This window comes from Sapajus apella, unplaced genomic scaffold (genome assembly GCF_009761245.1).
Source record: "Sapajus apella isolate SASKATOON/1434 unplaced genomic scaffold, GSC_monkey_1.0 scaffold33, whole genome shotgun sequence".
Lineage (NCBI taxonomy): Eukaryota > Metazoa > Chordata > Mammalia > Primates > Cebidae > Sapajus > Sapajus apella.
Window position 1 is genome coordinate 8,701,725 of NW_022436973.1, and position 18,162 is coordinate 8,719,886.

General features: G+C 43.2%; 1 protein-coding gene across 5 annotated transcripts in view; it reads left to right on the forward strand.

The window, feature by feature from the left end:
* PIGU (phosphatidylinositol glycan anchor biosynthesis class U) overlaps window positions 1-18,162 on the forward strand; it is a 107,088-nt gene that overhangs the window by 43,970 nt on the left and 44,956 nt on the right. For all 5 annotated transcript variants that reach the window (XM_032295193.1, XM_032295196.1, XM_032295197.1 and 2 more), the window contains one exon: window positions 9,744-9,841. In XM_032295193.1, coding sequence (XP_032151084.1) covers window positions 9,744-9,841 — 98 coding nt within the window. The remainder of the gene's footprint in view (window positions 1-9,743; window positions 9,842-18,162) is intronic.

Below are 18,162 nucleotides of genomic sequence, written 5' to 3' on the forward strand. Positions count from 1 at the left end.
ATATATATATATATATATATATATTTTTTTTTTTTTTTTTTTTTAATCTAGTTTTATTTTTTGTAGACAGGGTCGTACTCTGTCACCCAGGCTGACCTGCAGTGGCACAGTCGTAGCTCACTATAATGTCACATTCTTGGGCTCAAATGATCCTCCCACCCCAGCTTCTCACGTAGCTGAGACAACAGGCATGTGCCACCATGCCTGGTTAATTTTTTAAGTTTTTTGTGAAGAACCGATCTTGCTCTGTTGTCCAGACTGGTCTTGAACTCCAGAACTCAAGCAATCCACCTTCCTCAGCACTTCTAAAGTGCTGGGCTTACAGGTGTGAGTCACCGTACCCAGCGAAATTATATATTTTAATGAATCTCAACTATGTTAAAGCAACAAAAATAGGAAATAGACCCCAAAAGGATAATACTTGTCCCTGTAGATTAAGTTCATGGATGATTTTAATTTCCTTTTTATATGTTTTTTTCCAAAGTTTCTTCAGTGAGTACATAATTAAAAACTAAATTAAATTAACTTGATTGATAAGAAGATAGGGACAGTAGAAGCGAACTTGGCAGTGCTTCCCTGACCGTGGAGCAGATACACCACAGAAGGAAGTGACTTGTTTGCTGTGTCCCCCTTGGCTCTTGCTACTTGCTTTTCCTTGGCTTCCTTTGTGGCATCCCAGGGTTGCCTGGGACACTTTGAGAGACGCAGGCCAGGGCAAGGCCCAGTCCATTGTATTGTGATGTCCTTATTGGAGTGTTGGCTGGGAAACACAGGTCTTTAGGCAGGATTGATACTAGTTTAGCGGATCAGCTTAAGTTTGTCTTTGAAGGCTGTTGCTTGGGCAAAGAGTACTCTGTCTTTCAGTGAGCTAATTAAAAACTCCATCCCTGGGAAGCAGTCTTCATTGGGCTTTAAAAAGGAAAACAAACAAACAGATCTTAATAGATGGTCCTGCTTTTTCACTATTGGTGTTTGTCAACAGTGAGATATTTCCAACTAGAAATTCTTGAAGTTTGCCACCTAAGGGTTCTTCAGCTTTCCTTATGCCACCAAAAAAGACCATGTGACAGGACTTGCTTGCCCAGCAGAAAGAAAGATCATTGCTGTCAGCAGGTATTCAAGTATGGGGCCAGGCGTGGTGGCTCAAGCCTGTAATCCCAGCACTTTGGGAGGCCGAGGCGGGTGGATCACGAGCTCAAGAGATCGAGACCATCCTGGTCGACATGGTGAAACCCCGTCTCTACTAAAAATACAAAACATTAGCTGGGCATGGTGGTGCGTGCCTGTAATCCCAGCTACTCAGGAGGCTGAGGCAGGAGAATTGCCTGAACCTAGGAGGCGGAGGTTGCGGTGAGCCGAGATCGCGCCATTGCACTCCAGCCTGGGTAACATGAGTGAAACTCCGATTATCTAAAAAAAAAAAAAAAAGAATTCAATTATGATTAAGAGCTCAGGCTGCTCTGCTGTTAGATCTGGTGGCTAATCGCAATTCCGCTGTTCCCTGGCTGTATCACCTTGGGCAAGTCACTTAACAGTTCTAAGCCTTAGTTTCCTTATCCTATAGCATGAGGATGAAACAGTGTCTACCTCATACAGTGAATATAAAGAATTAATGGTATGGTGAATGGTATGGAGCCATATGATAACTGCTCAGGTGGAGTTGGTTGCTTTTCTTAATAGTATCCTCCCTTTTAAAAGATCTCTCAGATCACTTGAGCCCAGGAGTTTGAGTGCAGGGAGCTATGACCTTGTCACTGCACTCCAATCTGGGCAACAGAGTGAGACACTGTCTGTTTGAAAAAAAAAAAAAATTTTTTTTTTTAAATAAAAGAGACCTCATGACTGATAGCATCCTTATAGGCCTTATAGGGAGTACTGGGTGGTTACAATGAGAGGTTTTCTTCCTGGAGCCTAGCGTTAGAGAAACAGTGAAAGAGTGATGATCCTGAGGCCTGGTGATCCCATCACTTCCAGTTGAGGTTCCTGTAGGCCAAAGACTTGCCAATGGACAGAGTCATAGAGGACCCAAGGACCCATGGGAGAAGCAGTTTTTGTCAGGTCAACCCAACTTCAAAGCCTGCTTATTCTAATTACTAGCTCTGGAGCCTTGGGCAAATCATGCAGCCTCAAGAGCCTCAGCTAAAATACCGACCTCCTAGAGATAGCGGAGGAATAAATAAGAAATACAAAATGCTTAGCATGCTTCCTTAGCAGAATCCACTCAATAACTAGTTGCTCTGCTTATTATGATTGTTATGGTACAGGCACAGATTAAAATCAAGAGGGTGGCACAGTGATACAGTCAGAACTGGGGTCTGAAGTGAAACTGTTTGGTTTAAATCCTGTTGCTCTCATTCACTAGTTTCAGGATGCTGGGCAAATAACTTCTCTGTCTTTCATTTTCATTATCTGTAAAATGGGGACAGTAATTGTATCTACTTCATGGAATTATTGAAAGGACTAAATGGCTTAAGGCAAGTAAAGTGCTTACAGTCATGACTAGAACCAAGTAAGTGCTCAATAAATTATCATCATCTCTGATATGTATGGGTTGCTCTGAAAGAGGCTGCCCTGTTAAAAGAGCTCCCTTGGCAAGGAATGTAATACATTGGCCCTGCCCCCAGGATCGCTGCCTCCTCCTGGGCAGTCTCACTTGTTGCCCCATACCTTGGTGCAACTTCCTCTTCTGATACTCCTGTGGGACCTGAGCCCTTTTGACTGCATTCCAGCATGTCTCTCTGCCTGTCTTGGTACAAGTCACCATCCGTGACCCACTCTTTATTCTCTGTTTACTTCACTTTGAAGTCCCTGTCCTGAACTGGTCCCCATGCCCCACCTCATTACATTCCTGCTCAGTCCTGTAGCTCTGCCACCCACCCAGGCCCAGATCACTGCAAGGTGCAGTCCCTGGAGGCAAAGATTACCCCACGGCTTGCGGAGGCTTGTTTTGGCCCCCACCCTGACATAAATAGAGAGTTAGAAAACACAACATATTCAAAGCTACATTGAGTAGATATTAAAATTTCCTGATATTACAGCCAGTGTACATACACATTTGACTGGTTTACTCTAATATTCTTAGGATAAGGCTAAAGATCAAGGCTTATATAGAAAGCCTAGTGCCTGAGCACTGGGCTGCCCTAACAAATGGTAGGTTATATCATTTTGGGGTAAAACTCATAGTCCTCTTGGCATAGTTCCTTCTGGTTAGGCCAGCATGATGCCCTAGCTCTTGCCCACATGAAGCTGCCATTTCAGACATGATTTCAGATAGCCTGTCTGGGCCTGTAGGTAGATGTTTTTGGATGACTGTGCAAGCTAAGTCCTCTATGATCCGACTCCTACCTGCTTGTTGAGAATTTTTGGATTGTAACTTTTTTTTTTTTTTTGAGATGGAGTCTCGCTTTTTAGCCTAGGCCGGAGTGCAGTGGCGTGATCTCGGCTCACTACAACCTCCGCCTACCTGGTTCAAGCAATTCGCCTGCCTCAGCCTCCCGAGTAGCTGGGATTACAGGCATGTTCTACCACGCCTGGCTAATTTTTGTATTTTTAGTAGAGATGGGGTTTCACCATATTGGCCAGGCTGGTCTTGAACTCCTGACCTTGTGATCCGCCCACCTCGGCCTCCCAAAGTGCTGGTATTACAGGCATGAGCCACACGCATAGTTGGATTATAACTTTTTATTGAAGTATGACATATATACAGAAAAATATATAACTCATTAGTGTACAGATACATTAATTTTCACAAAATGTTGAGTAACCAGCACCCAGCTTAAGAAACAGTGACACTAGCATCCACAGGAGTCCCTTTTGTGTTCTCTTTCTAGTCACTCCTCCCAGCTCTCGCTCTGTTTGGCCATATTGAGCTAACTACAGTACCCACCCTCCACCCCAGCATGCCATTCTCTCTTGCCCTCCTGCCCATGTTCAGCCTTGGACTGCCCGGCCTCACCTCCTCATTGTTCAAAACTCAGGTGTCAGCTTCCCCTGACGGGCGAGGCCTGCTTCCTTTGTACTTTCCTCCTGTATTTTGTCATTGTTTACTGGGAGCTCCCTGTGGACAGAGACTGTCTGAGTCACCAGGTTTCCTGGCACCCAGCAGACTCTTCTTATAGAGCAAACTCCAGAAATATTTGCTTATTGCACAGTCTGTTTAAAATATCTGAAGTTACTTTTCACTTTCCTTGATCTTCTCTGACTCTGCCCCAAGCACATACCATTCCTCCTCTGCCTTCCTAACCCCTTCTAGCTTTTTTCAAAACACATAGCCCTTTCTGAGTCTCCTGCCTGCCTCCATATGCCCCCTCACTTTTGCACAGGCTGTGCGTGTGCCCCGTCCACACCTGTCCCAGCATTCCACACCCAGACTTCCCACACACCAACCTACTGACAGTTGCGGCACCGTGTTTCTGCCCCCAGACTGTGGGCCTCAGCCAGGCAATAGTTTACTCCACAGAGAGCACTCTCTGTGCTAGCCCCCTGCCACAGCAAACCCTCAGCTGCTATTCTGCAGGCTCTGCTTTATTCGAGTAGGATTTATTTTGTGCTTTGCCCATGTTCATGACTCTGTGTATTACACTTCATGAGTTTTTCTTCCTCAAGAACATTGGTTTCCTTTAATATGCTTCTTTTTTTAAAAAGGATTTCATATGTATTACTGAATGATATTCATTCACTTACTTCATTTGTTCATTCATCACACATGCCAGAAACTGTGCTAGGTGCTGGAGAGTCAAAATTAAGAGACATGGATTGCCCTTGAGAAACTCACAGAGGAACAGGAGGAGAGAGAGAAACATATGCAAATTATTATAAGATAGTATTGATATTGAATGAGATGAGGCTTATTAACACAGGATTAACAGTGGGTACTGGAGTCAGCTATGTGGTTTTGGTTACATCACTGAAGCTTTCTGTTTCTATGTCTTGGTTTCTTGACCTGTAAAATGGGTAGAATGTGTGGTTTTTATCTCAGTGAAGCTGTTACAAGGAGTAGAAATAGAGCTTTCACAGGGCTGTTTGATGTTTCCTGAGTGCCTTTTTGAGTCAGGAACTATTCTCGATGCAGAGGATACAGTACAGTGCCTGGCACCTAGCAGGTGATCCATAAATGTCGACTATAATCACGGTTATTGTCACCTTTGCTGGGGCTCATAGACAAAGTGACCTTTCACCTGGCTGTTGAAGGAAGGGTTTCTACTAGAAAGAGGGCAGAGAAGGATAGCTTAGGCAGAAGGAATAGCCTACGAACGGACACCGAAGAATGAAACAGCATAATGTTTTCAGAAATTGGGGACAGTCCAGTGTAGCTGGAGGACAGGGTGTGTGTGGGAGAGTGGTGAGAGGTGAAGCTGGAGAAACGAGACCCGGTGGTGAAGGCTCTTGTTTGCTGTTGAAGTTTAGACTTAACCCGATAGATGAAATGGAACCATCAGAAGTCTTTAAAGACTTGCTTGCCACAATCTAAACTGTTTTAGAAGGTTCCTTTGGTGCCTTTGTGGATGGACTTGGTTGGGAGGGAATTGGGAGACCACTAAGGAGGAGAGGGAAAAGCTGCTGAAGAGAGATGACGAAAGCAAGAACTGTGGGGATAAACGCTCCAGAGGAGTATTCCCGGGGCTTGGTGACTGGTGGAAGGAGGAACATGGGAGCTGGAGGGTGAAGGTGTTGCCAGGGTATCCGGCTGGATGTTGATGCCAGTTACTGACAAAGAATAGCAGGAGGAACAGATTTTTCCTTCCCCAAGAGTACTTCAGTCTGTGGAAGGAAGACTGCTTCTTCCTCATCCTAGGAGCAAGCATTCTAAAACTCCCAAGTCCATTCGACTAGACTGTGAGCCTTGTCTTCTCTCTTGGGCCTTATAAACAGTCAGTTTCAGACAAGCAATTATTAATCTCAGGCAATTAGGGCAGGAGATGGCTTTCTTTACTTCCCTCCTTGTGTCTCCTCAGGGAGAGAGAGATGAAAGTCATGTATTTCTTTTCACTATACTGTACGAATGGATGGAGTTGGAGCATTAGCGTCTGTTCCTGGTAGCAGACACATGGGCCTCTTCTCTCGCCTACTCCGAATCCATAGAGAACCATGTTAAGTCAAAAAGTTCTTTGCAGTGTTTTCCCTTTCTTGGCCAGTTTCCCACCAAAACATCTTTCAGAGTTTTGGCCCAATCAAAGAATCAATCCCTAGCCCACCCTAGTTGTTGGGTTCCAGAACAGCACTTTTCCTGCTACAGCCACCTCCCTATCTCAGAGTGAGCTGGTTCTGAGTCTAGAGTCTATGGCTCAGCAGATGTGTGGGGGCCTCTACTGGTGTCATAGCTTAGCTGGGCATGATCCTGTTCATACACAGTCATATTTATGAGTACCCTGGATACAAGATGTCATAACTGGCACTGTCAATATGGTGAGACAGTGCCCACAAAGCCCCGTAGAATTCTGCCCTATTACTTCTAGCTTCCCTCTTTCTCGGCCTCCCTTCTACTTTCTGTCAACCCAGAGTTGTTCTAGCTGGTGAGTTTCCTTGGTTTAAAGAATAGAGCTCACAAAGTTCTTTTCTCTCCATTCCCTCATCTGTGAAGTTGTCACATTTATAACTCTCCTTTTTCCAAGGTAGTTTTTAGATGTTTCAAGTATATAGACCACTTTGGTGGCAAAAGATCTCATTGATCATCTCTTCCTGTTTGTCTCCAGAGCTGGATTAGCAGAGGGGTAAAACTCCTTGGACTGAATGAAGTGGCTGGTTCCTCCTTTTATGAAATACCATTGAGAGGATGTGTTATTTTTATTTCTTTATTTGAGACAGGGTCTTACTCTGTCACCCAGGCTGGAGTGCAGTGGTTCAGTCTTAGCTCACTGCAGCCTCAACCTCTTGGGCTTAAGTGATCCTCCCACCTCACTCAGCCTTCTAAGTAGCTGGGACCACAGGTGTGACACCACACCTAGCTAATTTTTTTATTTTTATTTTTGTAGAGATAGAGTTTCACTATGTTGCGCAACCTAGTCACTAACTCCTGGGTTCAAGCAGTCCTCTCACCTTGGCCTCTCAAAGTGCTGGGATTACATGTGTGAACCACCGTACCCAGACTGTTAACTTTCAGTAAATAGCCCCACACTAGTGAGGGTGAGCATGGGTATTGTAATTTTAAAAAACATCATTACAAGACACCTGTTGGGCTTTATACCTTGGACCATTAATTGCACCCTACTGATTTCTGGGGCCACTTGGAAACTCCTATTGTAAACTAGGGCTCTCTAGCCTGAATTTTAGAGTATGCTATTGTCTTAAGCCACCTGAAAGGGAATAGCTGTTTTTTTCAAAGAAATTAGCTTTTTTCAGCCATGGATGGTGGCTCATGCCTGTAATCCCAGCACTTTGGGAGGCCAAGGCAGGAGGTCAGGACTTCGAGACCAGCCTGACCAACATGGTGAAACCCTGTCTTTACTAAAAGTATAAAAAAATTAGCCAGGCATAGTGGCATGCACCTGTAATCCCAGCTACTTGGGAGGCTGAGGCAGGAGAATTGCTTAAACCCAGGAGGCAGAGGTTGAAAAAAAAAAAAAAAAGAAATTAGCTTTTTTCTTGTTTTTTCTTTTTTCTTTTTGTTTGTTTGGTTTCAGAAATGAGCTTTTTTCTAAGGACAAAAACAAAGCATGTTCATTTTAGAAAGTTTAGAAAATACAGTGAAGCAAAAATGAAAAATCATTTATAATTCCACTATACAGAGATAACCACTATGAACTTTGTGGCCTTGGCTTTTTTTGGTAGTCCGAGACTGGGCAATTTACAAAAGAAAGAGGTTTAATTGAACTTACAGTTCCACATGGCTGGGGAAGGTCTCACAATCACGGCGGAGGATGAAAGGCACATCTTACATGGAGGTGGCAAGAGAGAATGAGGAGGAAGCAAAACAGGAAACCCCTGACAAACCCTTCAGATGTCATGAGATTTATTCACTATTACAAGAATAGCATGGGAAAGACCTTCCCCCCCATGATTCAATTACCTTCCCCTTGGTCCCTCTCACAACAGGTGAGAATCCTGGGAGATACAATTCAAGTTCAGATTTGGGTGGGGACAGAGCCAAACCATATCATTCTGCCTCAACCCCTCCACATCTCATGTCCTCACATTGCAAAGCCAATCATGCCTTCCCAACAGTCCCCCAAAGTCTTAACTCATTTTAGCATAAACCCAAAAGTCCACAGTCCAAAGTCTCCTCTGAGACAAGGCAAGTCCCTTCTGCCTTTGAGCCTATAAAATCAAAAACAAGTTAGTTACTTCCTAGATACAGTGGGGTACAGGCATTGGGTAAATACAACGATTACAAATAGGAGAAATTGGACAAAACAAGGGGGCCACAGGCCCCATGCAAGTCCAAAATCCAGAAGGGCAGTCAAATCTTAAAGTTCCAAAATGATCTTCTTTAACTCCATGTCTCGCATCTGGGTCATGCCGATGCATGAGGTGGGTTCCCATGGTCTTGGGCAGCTCCCCCCCTTTGGCTTTGCAGGATATAGCCTCCCTCTCAGCTGCTTTCAAAAGCTGGTGTTGAGTGTCGGTGGCTTTTCCAGGCCCACTGTGCAGGCTGTCGGTGGAGCTACCATTCTGGGATGTGGAGGACGGTGGCCCTCTTCTCGCAGCTCCACTACATAGTGCCCCGGTAGGAACTCTGTTGTGGGGGGGCCTCTGACCCCACATTTCCTTTCTGCACTGCCCTAGCAGAGGTTCTCCATGAGGACCCTGCCCCTGCAGCAAACTTTTTGCCTGAGTACCCAGGCTGGAGTGCAGTGGCGCAATCTTGACTCACTGCAACCTCTGCCTCCCAGGTTCAAGCAATTCTCCTGCCTCAGCCTCCCGAGCAGCTGGGATTACAGGTGTCCACCACCATGCCTGGCTAATTTTTATATTTTTAGTAGAGACGAGGTTCCATCATGTTGGCCAGGCTGGTCTCAAACTCCTTGTCTCAATCTGCCTGCCTTGGCCTCACAAAGTGCTGGGATTACAGGCGTGAGCCCCTAGGCCTGGCTGGCTTTTAGTCTTTTAAAAAATGTTTGTGCATGTTTTTTTAATAAAAGAATATGTATCTCTTTTATAAACTTCATTTAAGAGAATATTATAAACATCTTTCTATGTCATTGCAAATTCTTAATAGCATCATGCTTAATGATTCCATAGTAGTCTGTTTTATATAGGAAGTGAGGACATTGCTAATGAAATTAATATACTTTCGTTTTAAAAAAAACATGACCTGACAAACATGACATGTCAAAACATGAATTGACATCAATGTAGCATGTTAGGAAGGGGTGTTGTAAAGAGTAATAAGTGTTGCAACAGCGAAAGGGATGGGTTTCTAGCTCTGAATATCATAAGCAATAATTGTAGGCTTAATAAATTGGTACGTTAGATAGGACATGGATGTTAATAGACTTAATCCCTTTATACATCTTTGGGCTGAAATTTTGTAAAATCTTTCTGGGTCTCAAAATTGTACAAGAATTATGCCTGTAGTGTCTCAGGTTGCCAAAGATAGATAGTTTTGACTTTCTTGGTTTCCTTTCATTGGAAATCAAGCCAAGAAGCTCCTACTGTGTGAATTTGCATAGAACCTTGTGTACCAGGAGGCACTTGGCAGGTGATTCTTTGAGCAGTTATGGAAAGTTTTGTGTTCAGAGGGACTCACTGAATCTAATCATGATTAATGAGGCTGGATTATTCCATACATTTCTTTCTTTTTGCAGGCAGTGCTTTCCTCAGTGCTATTTTTCTTGCCTTAGCAACATACCAGTCTCTGTACCCACTCACCTTGTTTGTCCCAGGACTCCTCTATCTCCTCCAGGTAAGCACTTGCTGGCCACAAGCCAGCACCCAAGTGACATTTAATATGTGGCCTGGTCCCTGCTGGGGGGAAGGAAGGGCATGGGTTAATAAAGGCAGTGGGAAGCTTGCTCCTACTTGAAAATACAAATGTAAAGAAATTTGACTAACTTTAAACAGAGTGGACTTAATGATCAAGTCCCAACTACAGTGGACTTCCCCATATCTGCAGAGGATATGTTCTAAAGCCCCTAATGGAGGCCTGAAACTGCATATGGTACCAAACCCTATGTACCGTGTGTTTTTCTGTCTAATAACTGAGACAACTACTAAGTGACTAATAGGCAGGGAGGGATACATCGGACAAAGGGTTGATTCATGTCCTCGGGTGGGACAGCAGGATGGCGTGAGATTTCATCACACTACACAGAATGGTGTGCAATTTAAAACTTATGAATTGTTTCTGGAATTTTCCATTTAAGGACCACAGTTGACATCAGGTAACTGAAACCATGGAAAGCGAAACCTTGGATAAGGAGGGTCACTACTATATGCATATCCTTGGGAATGTTTTAAGTGCATTTTGTTGTGCATATTTGCAAATGCAACTATCTTGCATTTTTCTTTTCTCAACTAATGTACATAGATCCTCTCTTAGCTCATTTCTTTAACTTTTCTTTATAATAACACTCATCTTGAAAGAGTCTTAGAGGACTTAAATGGAGTAGGTGCATCTGATACAATGCTTGGAACATAGTGGGTGAGCAATAAACATTAGTTGAAGAATACAAATTGCTGACATTTACTGAGAATGTACTACATGTTAGGCACTATGCTAAGCACTCTGTAGGCATCGTCTCATTTCAACCTCATAAGAACTTTATGGAGTAGGTCATATTATTAGCCATATATTAGTCTAATATTAGCCATATTAGACACATGAATTGAAACTGGAACGTTGGGAGGTTAAGTCACTTAAGATCACAGGACCAGCGAATGACATTGCTGAGATATGAACTGTGGCCATCTGATGCCAGAGCCTGCTCTCTAATCACCTTTTTCTACTCAAATGAGAATCATACATGTTTCTTCAGGAGGAAGTAACTGCATGCAGGCTCCACATGGTCCCAATCCATTCTTACAAGAGAAATGTTTCTTGAAAGTGTACAGGTGGCAGTGCCAGGACCGAAACCCAGAAATGTCTGATTTCAAAGTATTTCTTAATCACATGCACTGCTAAAACCGAGTGTATATTCCATTTATTGAAATAGGCCATATGCATGTTATTTTAAGTGATTTCATAATATCGTGTTGACACAGACAATGATTCATGGTTTGCTTGACCTTTTTCTTATTTTGGGAATATGAGATATGTCTTTATTTATATTTGAGATATGTCATTATTTATATTAATTGTCATTAATAAAAAATCATGTAGAAAAAAAAATATTTTTTTTTTGAGAGCAGGGCCTTGCTCTGTCACCCAGGCTAGAGTACAGTGGCACAATCTCAGCTCCCTGCAGCCTCTATCTCCCAGGCTCAGCTGGTCCTCTCATCTTAGTCTCCTGAGTAGCTGGGACTACAGGTGTGTGCCACCACATCCAGATAATTTTGTTGTAGAGACAGGGTTTTGCCATATTGCCCATGCTGGTCTCAAACTCCTGGGCTCAAGCAATCTGCCCGCCTACCTTGGTCTCCCAAAGTGCTGGGTTTATAGGAATGAGCCACTTCACCCAGCCAGAAATTTGTTTTTATTTGTTTTCTTTTTTCTCCCTTTCTTTTTTTCTGAGACACGGTCTCACTCTGTTGCCCAGGATGGAATGTGCAGTGTTGCAATCACAGTTCACTGCAGCCTGAACCTCCCAGGCTCAAGCAATCCTCCCACCTCACCCTCCCAAGTAACTGGGACTACAGGCATGCACCACCATACCCAGCTAATTTTTGTATTTTTTTGTAGAGAAGAGGTTTTGCCATGTTGCGCACGCTGGTCTCAAACTCCTGGGTTCAAGTGATCCTCCCACGTTGGCCTCCCAAAGTTCTGGGATTATAGCTGTGAGCCACCATGCCCAGCTTGAAATTATTTTCTTCAAGTATGTTCTTTTAGCTAAATCACTGGACCCAAGGGTGAAAAGTTTTATTGTTCTTATTAGGCAGTTATACTAGATTGTTCACCAGAAAGTCTGAGCCAATTTGCAGTGCCACCATCAGTATCTAAAGGGAGGTGAACCACCTGCCTCCCCATCTGCCAGCACTGGCTTTTCAAGTTTGATTTATGATTACCAGTTCAGTAGATGTGTCACCACACTGTGAAGTTATTTTGCTTTGATTCTCTTTCTGTATTCTTGCTGAGTTGAAGCATTTTCCCACATAACAGTGTGCTGCTTGTATTTTCTTCTTTATTTCCTATTTGCGGCTTATTCTTTAGAAAGTTTAAGCACTACGAATATATACGGCCAGATTTTTTATACAACTATGTATTAAATTAATAGTATCGTATTTATTCATACACACGAATGGACCAGAAATTTAAAAATGGTTTCCGAGCTTGTCCAACCTGCAAAAAAAGGAATAAATAAATAAAGAAGATAAAAATGGTTTCTTAAACCAATCTCTACACACCACTTTATATAAAACAACTTTTGTTTAAAACTAAAGGAACTTTCCTTCTGACACTAGTGGACAGTACAACTGACTCATGAAGTCAAGCAGCTCCTCTACCAGTATTTACTAAGCACCTATAGTGTGCTAGATACTATGGCAGACTGCAGACATAAAGCAACTGAAGCATGCTGAGCCAGGCGAGTGCTCCGGGAGAACTGCTTTGGCAGCAGCCGGTGGCGTAGATGGGAGTAGGAAGAGTTGAAGTTGAGAAAACTTAGAACATTGTACTAGATCAAGTCAGAGGGGTAAATCGTGGCCCAAGCCAGTGTCGGAGGAGATGGAGAGTTGAGAGACTAGATGCAGGGGAATTCTAGGAGGAATAGTCTGTGCTTGGCAACTGTCTGTATATGGAGGACAGGAATGGAGGATTTTGAGATAAACTTCAGGATCCCATTTATGCAGAAATTAAAACTCCACCCCATAATATATTTATATATTTTTAATAAGTATATGAAGTAGCCTGGTGTATTATTCCATTCTCACACTGCTATAAAGTGCTGCCCAAGCCAGGCATGGTGACTCATGCATGTAATCCCAGCACTTTGGGAGGCTGAGATGGGTGGATCACTTAAGGTCAGGAGTTTGAGACCCGCCTGGCCAACATGACAGAAACCCATCTCTACTAAAACTACAAAAACTAGCTGGGCATGGTGGAGCGTGCCTGTAGTTCCAGCTACTCGAGAGGCTGAGGCAGAAACATTGCTTGAACTCAGGAGGCAGAGGCTGCAGAGAGCTTAGATTGTACCTCTGTACTCCAGCCTGGGTGATGAAGCAACACTCTGTCTCAAAAAAAAAAAAAAAGAACTACCCAAGACTTGGTTATTCTTTTATTTATTTATTCATGCTGATGGTACATGAAATAATTTTTTTTTAATTTTACTTTAAGTTCTGGGATACATGTGCTGAACATGGAGGTTTGTTACATAGGTATACATATGCCATGGTGGTTTGCTGCATCTGTCAACCCATCATCTAGGTTTTAAGCCCACATGCACTAGGTATTTGTCCTAATGCTCTCCCTCCCCTTTTCCCTCACCTCCCGACAAGCCTGGTATATGATGTTCCCCTCCCTGTGGTCCATGTATTCTCATTGTTCAACTCCCACTGATGAGTGAGAACATGCAGTGTTTGTTTTCTGTCCCTGTGTCAGTTTGCTAGGGACGATGGTTTCCAGCTTCATCCATGTCCCTGCAAGGGACATGAACTCATTCTTTTTTTTTTTTATGGCTGCATAGTATTCCATGGTGTATATGTGCCACATTTTCTTTATCCAGTCTATCATTGATGGGCGTTTGGGTTGGTTCCAAGTCTTTGCTATTGTAAGTAGTGCTGCAGTAAACATACATGTGGATGTGTCTTTGTAGTAGAATAATTTATAATCCTTTGGATATATACCCAGTAATGGGATTGCTGGTTCAAATGGTATTTCTGGTTCTAGATCCCTGAGGAATCGCCACACTGTCTGCCACAATAGTTGAACTAATTTACTCTCCCACCAACAGTGTAAAAGCATTCCTATTTCTCTGCATCCTCGCCAGCATCTGTTGTTTTCAGACTTTAATGATCGTCATTCTAACTGGTGTGAGATGGTATCTCATTGTGGTTTTGATTTGCATTTCTCTAATGACCAGTGATGATGAGCTTTCTTTCGTGTCTGTTGGCCACATAAATATCTGCATTTGAGACGTATCTGTTCATATCCTTTGCCCACTTTTCGATGTTTTTTTTTTTCTTGAGACGGAGTCTTGCTCTCTTGCCCAGGCTGGAGTGCAGTGGCACGATATTGGCTCACTGCAACCTCTGCCTCCTGGGTTCAAGCAATTCTCCTGCCTCAGCCTCCTGAGTACCTGGGACTACAGGTGCGTGCCACCACACCTGGCTAAGTTTTTTTGTATTTTTAGTTGAGAAAGGGTTTCTCCATGTAGGTGAAACCATTTCCTTTGTCAGACACTGTGTGAAAGGGAAAAAGCCAGTTATCCAAATAAAGTCTTAAAGGAAGTTATCAAAGTTTTTACATCTAAGCTCTTGGAATCTCAAGAAGAGATCCAGGAGATATATTTTGCATGACAAGTATATTAGGGGCAACAAAACTGGTAGAAAACTTTATTGAAAATGCTTGATCAAGCTCTTACCCTCATTTTTACCTGTTCTGAAAAGAAATGAAGCTAATAGCCCTGCCACCTCTGCTGAGGCACCCACCTAGACATAGCAAAAATAACAAAGTGGGGAAAGAAAAAGTAAGGTATGAAAACTCTAGATATGGCCCCAGAGAAGGCTGGGGAAGGACCTGGTTATCAAGAAATAAGTTTGGCTCCTTTGGTGTAAGCTACCATCACATGACCTGACCCAAGCTCCAGAAAGTATAAAAAAATCACAGGATTAACGTTTTCAGTTCAAAGACAAGAAAAGGTCAGATTAGATTAAAACACAACCAAAAGAGCACTCACGGGGTACCTTTCCCCTAGTGTCTGTTACTGTCTTTGAAAGAATATAAAGGCCTCAAACCATCCAAGGGAATCAGAGCCTTTAGAAATCCCAAGCGAAAGAAAGGAGGGAACTAGAAACTTCCCAGACTCTGCCATGAGTGTCTCAGCAAGCCTGGCAAGCCTCCCCTGGTACCCCTCGCCAGCCTTACAGCTTCAGCTTCTTGGTCCTGTGTACTTGGCTTTCCTTCACTGGAGCCTCCTGCCCCTGTGCATGTTAGGGCTCTCTATTTTATTCCACATGCTATCAAATCATAACATTTTAAGCCTCTGTCTGGTTTGGAAACTAGGCTGTAAGCCAAGGTCAGAGGAAGAGTTGAGTTGCCGGAGGGAACCAGATGGGCTCAAACTACCATTCTCATAAGTGACTCACCAGGGAGCCAGATGCAGTGTCCTCTCCCTTATCTTGTGTCTCATGAAGGAAAGAGAGGAATAGCTTCACCTCTGGCACTGATCAGACACCAGTACTCTCTAGAAATTCCACCAGCAGAATGGAGGCAGGTTTATAGTGTCAAAGGAAGAAGTACAAACTAACTTTTACAGTTTCTTTAAAGAATGAATTATTTTCTTTTCCCCTCATCACCCCGCATACTGGTGATCATGTCCTTAATATACATTTGAATTCTTTTTTTTTTTTTTTGAGACGGAGTTTCGCTCTTGTTACCCAGGCTGGAGTGCAATGGCACGATCTCGGCTCACCGCAACCTCCGCCTCCTGGGTTCAGGCAATTCTCCTGCCTCAGCCTCCCGAGTAGCTGGGATTACAGGCACGCGCCACCATGCCCAGCTAATTTTTTGTGGTTTTAGTAGAGACAGGGTTTCACCATGTTGACCAGGATGGTCTCGATCTCTTGACCTTGTGATCCACCTGCCTCAGCCTCCCAAAGTGCTGGGATTACAGGCATGAGCCACCGCGCCCAGCTATACGTTTGAATTCTAATCTTCATAGCTAATGTCTATTGAGCTCTCATCAGACTCTGTTCTAAACACTTGACATGTATTAACCCTTTGCAATAGGTATTACTATATTATCCCTGTGGAGGCAGAGTGAGGTTAAACAGTCACTTGCTCAGGGTCACAGAGTTAGTAAGTGTCCAAACCAAGACATCAGAGCCTGTATCTTATTAATATTTTTAAAACATTCAGAATAGTTGGAATAATAATACAATAATTAACTATACGTCTATCTAAATATTAATACCTTACCTTATTTCATCTTTCTGCATGTATGCATATATTTATTTTTGCTGAACCACGTAAAAGTTGAACACGTCATGACACTTCTCCCCAAAACATTTCTGCATGCAGCTGCCCAAAATAAGAACATTCTCCTATATACTATAATATTATAATCACATCCAGGTAATTAACAATTCCCTAACATCATCTAATATCTAGTCTTCAAAATTTTCTAGTTGTCCCCCAAAACACCCTTTATACATGTTTTTTTCAACCCAAAACCCAATCAAGACTCTCCCATTTCCTTCAGTTACTGTGTCTCTTTAGTCCAGAATGGTTTTCCCCCCTTTTCTTTTTCATAACACTGACATTTTGAATAGACTCAGATCAGCTTTCTTAAAAGACCATAGTACATTATGGTTTGTCTTACTACTTCCTCATGGTGTCATTTTTTTTTTTTTTTGACTTGAGATGGAGTTTCGCTCTTGTTACCCAGGCTGGAGTGCAATGGCGTGATCTCGGCTCACCGCAACCTCCGCCTCCTGGGTTCAGGCAATTCTCCTGCCTCAGCCTCCTGAGTAGCTGGGATTACAGGCACGCGCCACCATGCCCAGCTAATTTTTTGTATTTTTAGTAGAGACGGGGTTTCACCGTGTTGACCAGGATGGTCTCGATCTCTTGACCTCGTGATCCACCCGCCTTAGCCTCCCATAGTGCTGGGATTACAGGCTTGAGCCACCGTGCCCGGCCGGTGTCATTTAACTTGTTCCTCTGCTCTTTCATTTCCTAAAAACCAAAAGTCAGATCTAAAGGCTTCATTAAGGGTAACTTTTTGGGTCAGAATGCTTCAGAGTTGATAATGTGTACTTTGTACTGCATCATGCCAAGCAATGTGTCATGTCGGGTTATTCCACTGTAAGTGATAAGAGTTGGATTACTTAGCTAAGGTGGTGACTAACAGAATACTCCTTTGTAGAGATATATTTTTGTCTTTGCTATTAGCAAAGAATCTAGAGGGTGGGAACTAGGGAGTAATGTTTTGGCACAATACAAATGCAAATACATTGTTCTCTAAAAACCATTCACCCAATAATTTTAGCATCCATGTGATGCGGACAGGAGGCAGGGAAATAATGGGTAGCAAAGGGCAGTTTCGGCCAGGTTCGGTGGTTCACACTAGTAATCCCAGCATTTTGGGAGGCTGAGGAGGACAGATCACCTGAGGTCGGGAGTTCAAGATCAGAAAATGCTTTTCTCCCTAATGCTATAGAGACTTGGGGAAAGGAAGATAATTATACATTTCTCTTCTTTCTTAATATAGTTGGGCTTTTTCTGAAGCAGTCTGAGAACTTTTATTTCCCTAAATATATTTTTTTTTTTTTTGAGACGGAGTTTCGCTCTTGTTACCCAGGCTGGAGTGCAATGGCGCGATCTCGGCTCACCGCAACCTCCGCCTCCTGGGTTCAGGCAATTCTCCTGCCTCAGCCTCCTGAGTAGCTGGGATTACAGGCACGTGCCACCATGCCCAGCTAATTTTTTGTATTTTTAGTAGAGACGGGGTTTCATCATGTTGACCAGGATGGTCTCGATCTCTTGACCTCGTGATCCACCCGCCTCGGCCTCCCAAAGTGCTAGGATTACAGGCTTGAGCCACCGCGCCTGGCTTCCCTAAATATTTTTTATATATTAGCAACAGTGTGACTTCTGGGGTATTGTAACTGCGAGCTGAATTTTTCAGGTTGAGGGTGCGCATAACCCTTGGAGCACATCTGGCCCACAGATATGGTTTGTCTGACCCTGGTGTTTGATTTTTTTTTTTTAAGTTAGTAGTCAGCATTTTTTAAATTTATGTGAAAATTTTGTATTTCTGGCTTCTTTTGAGGAATTATAAGATCTGTCCCCTTTAGGCAGAGTACACAGTCCGTATGTTTCATTTCTCTCACCTTGACTCATTTGTTAACCTGTCTTGTCTCCTGTGGGGGAGAGAGAGAGAGAGAGAGAGAGAGAGAGAGAGAGAGAGA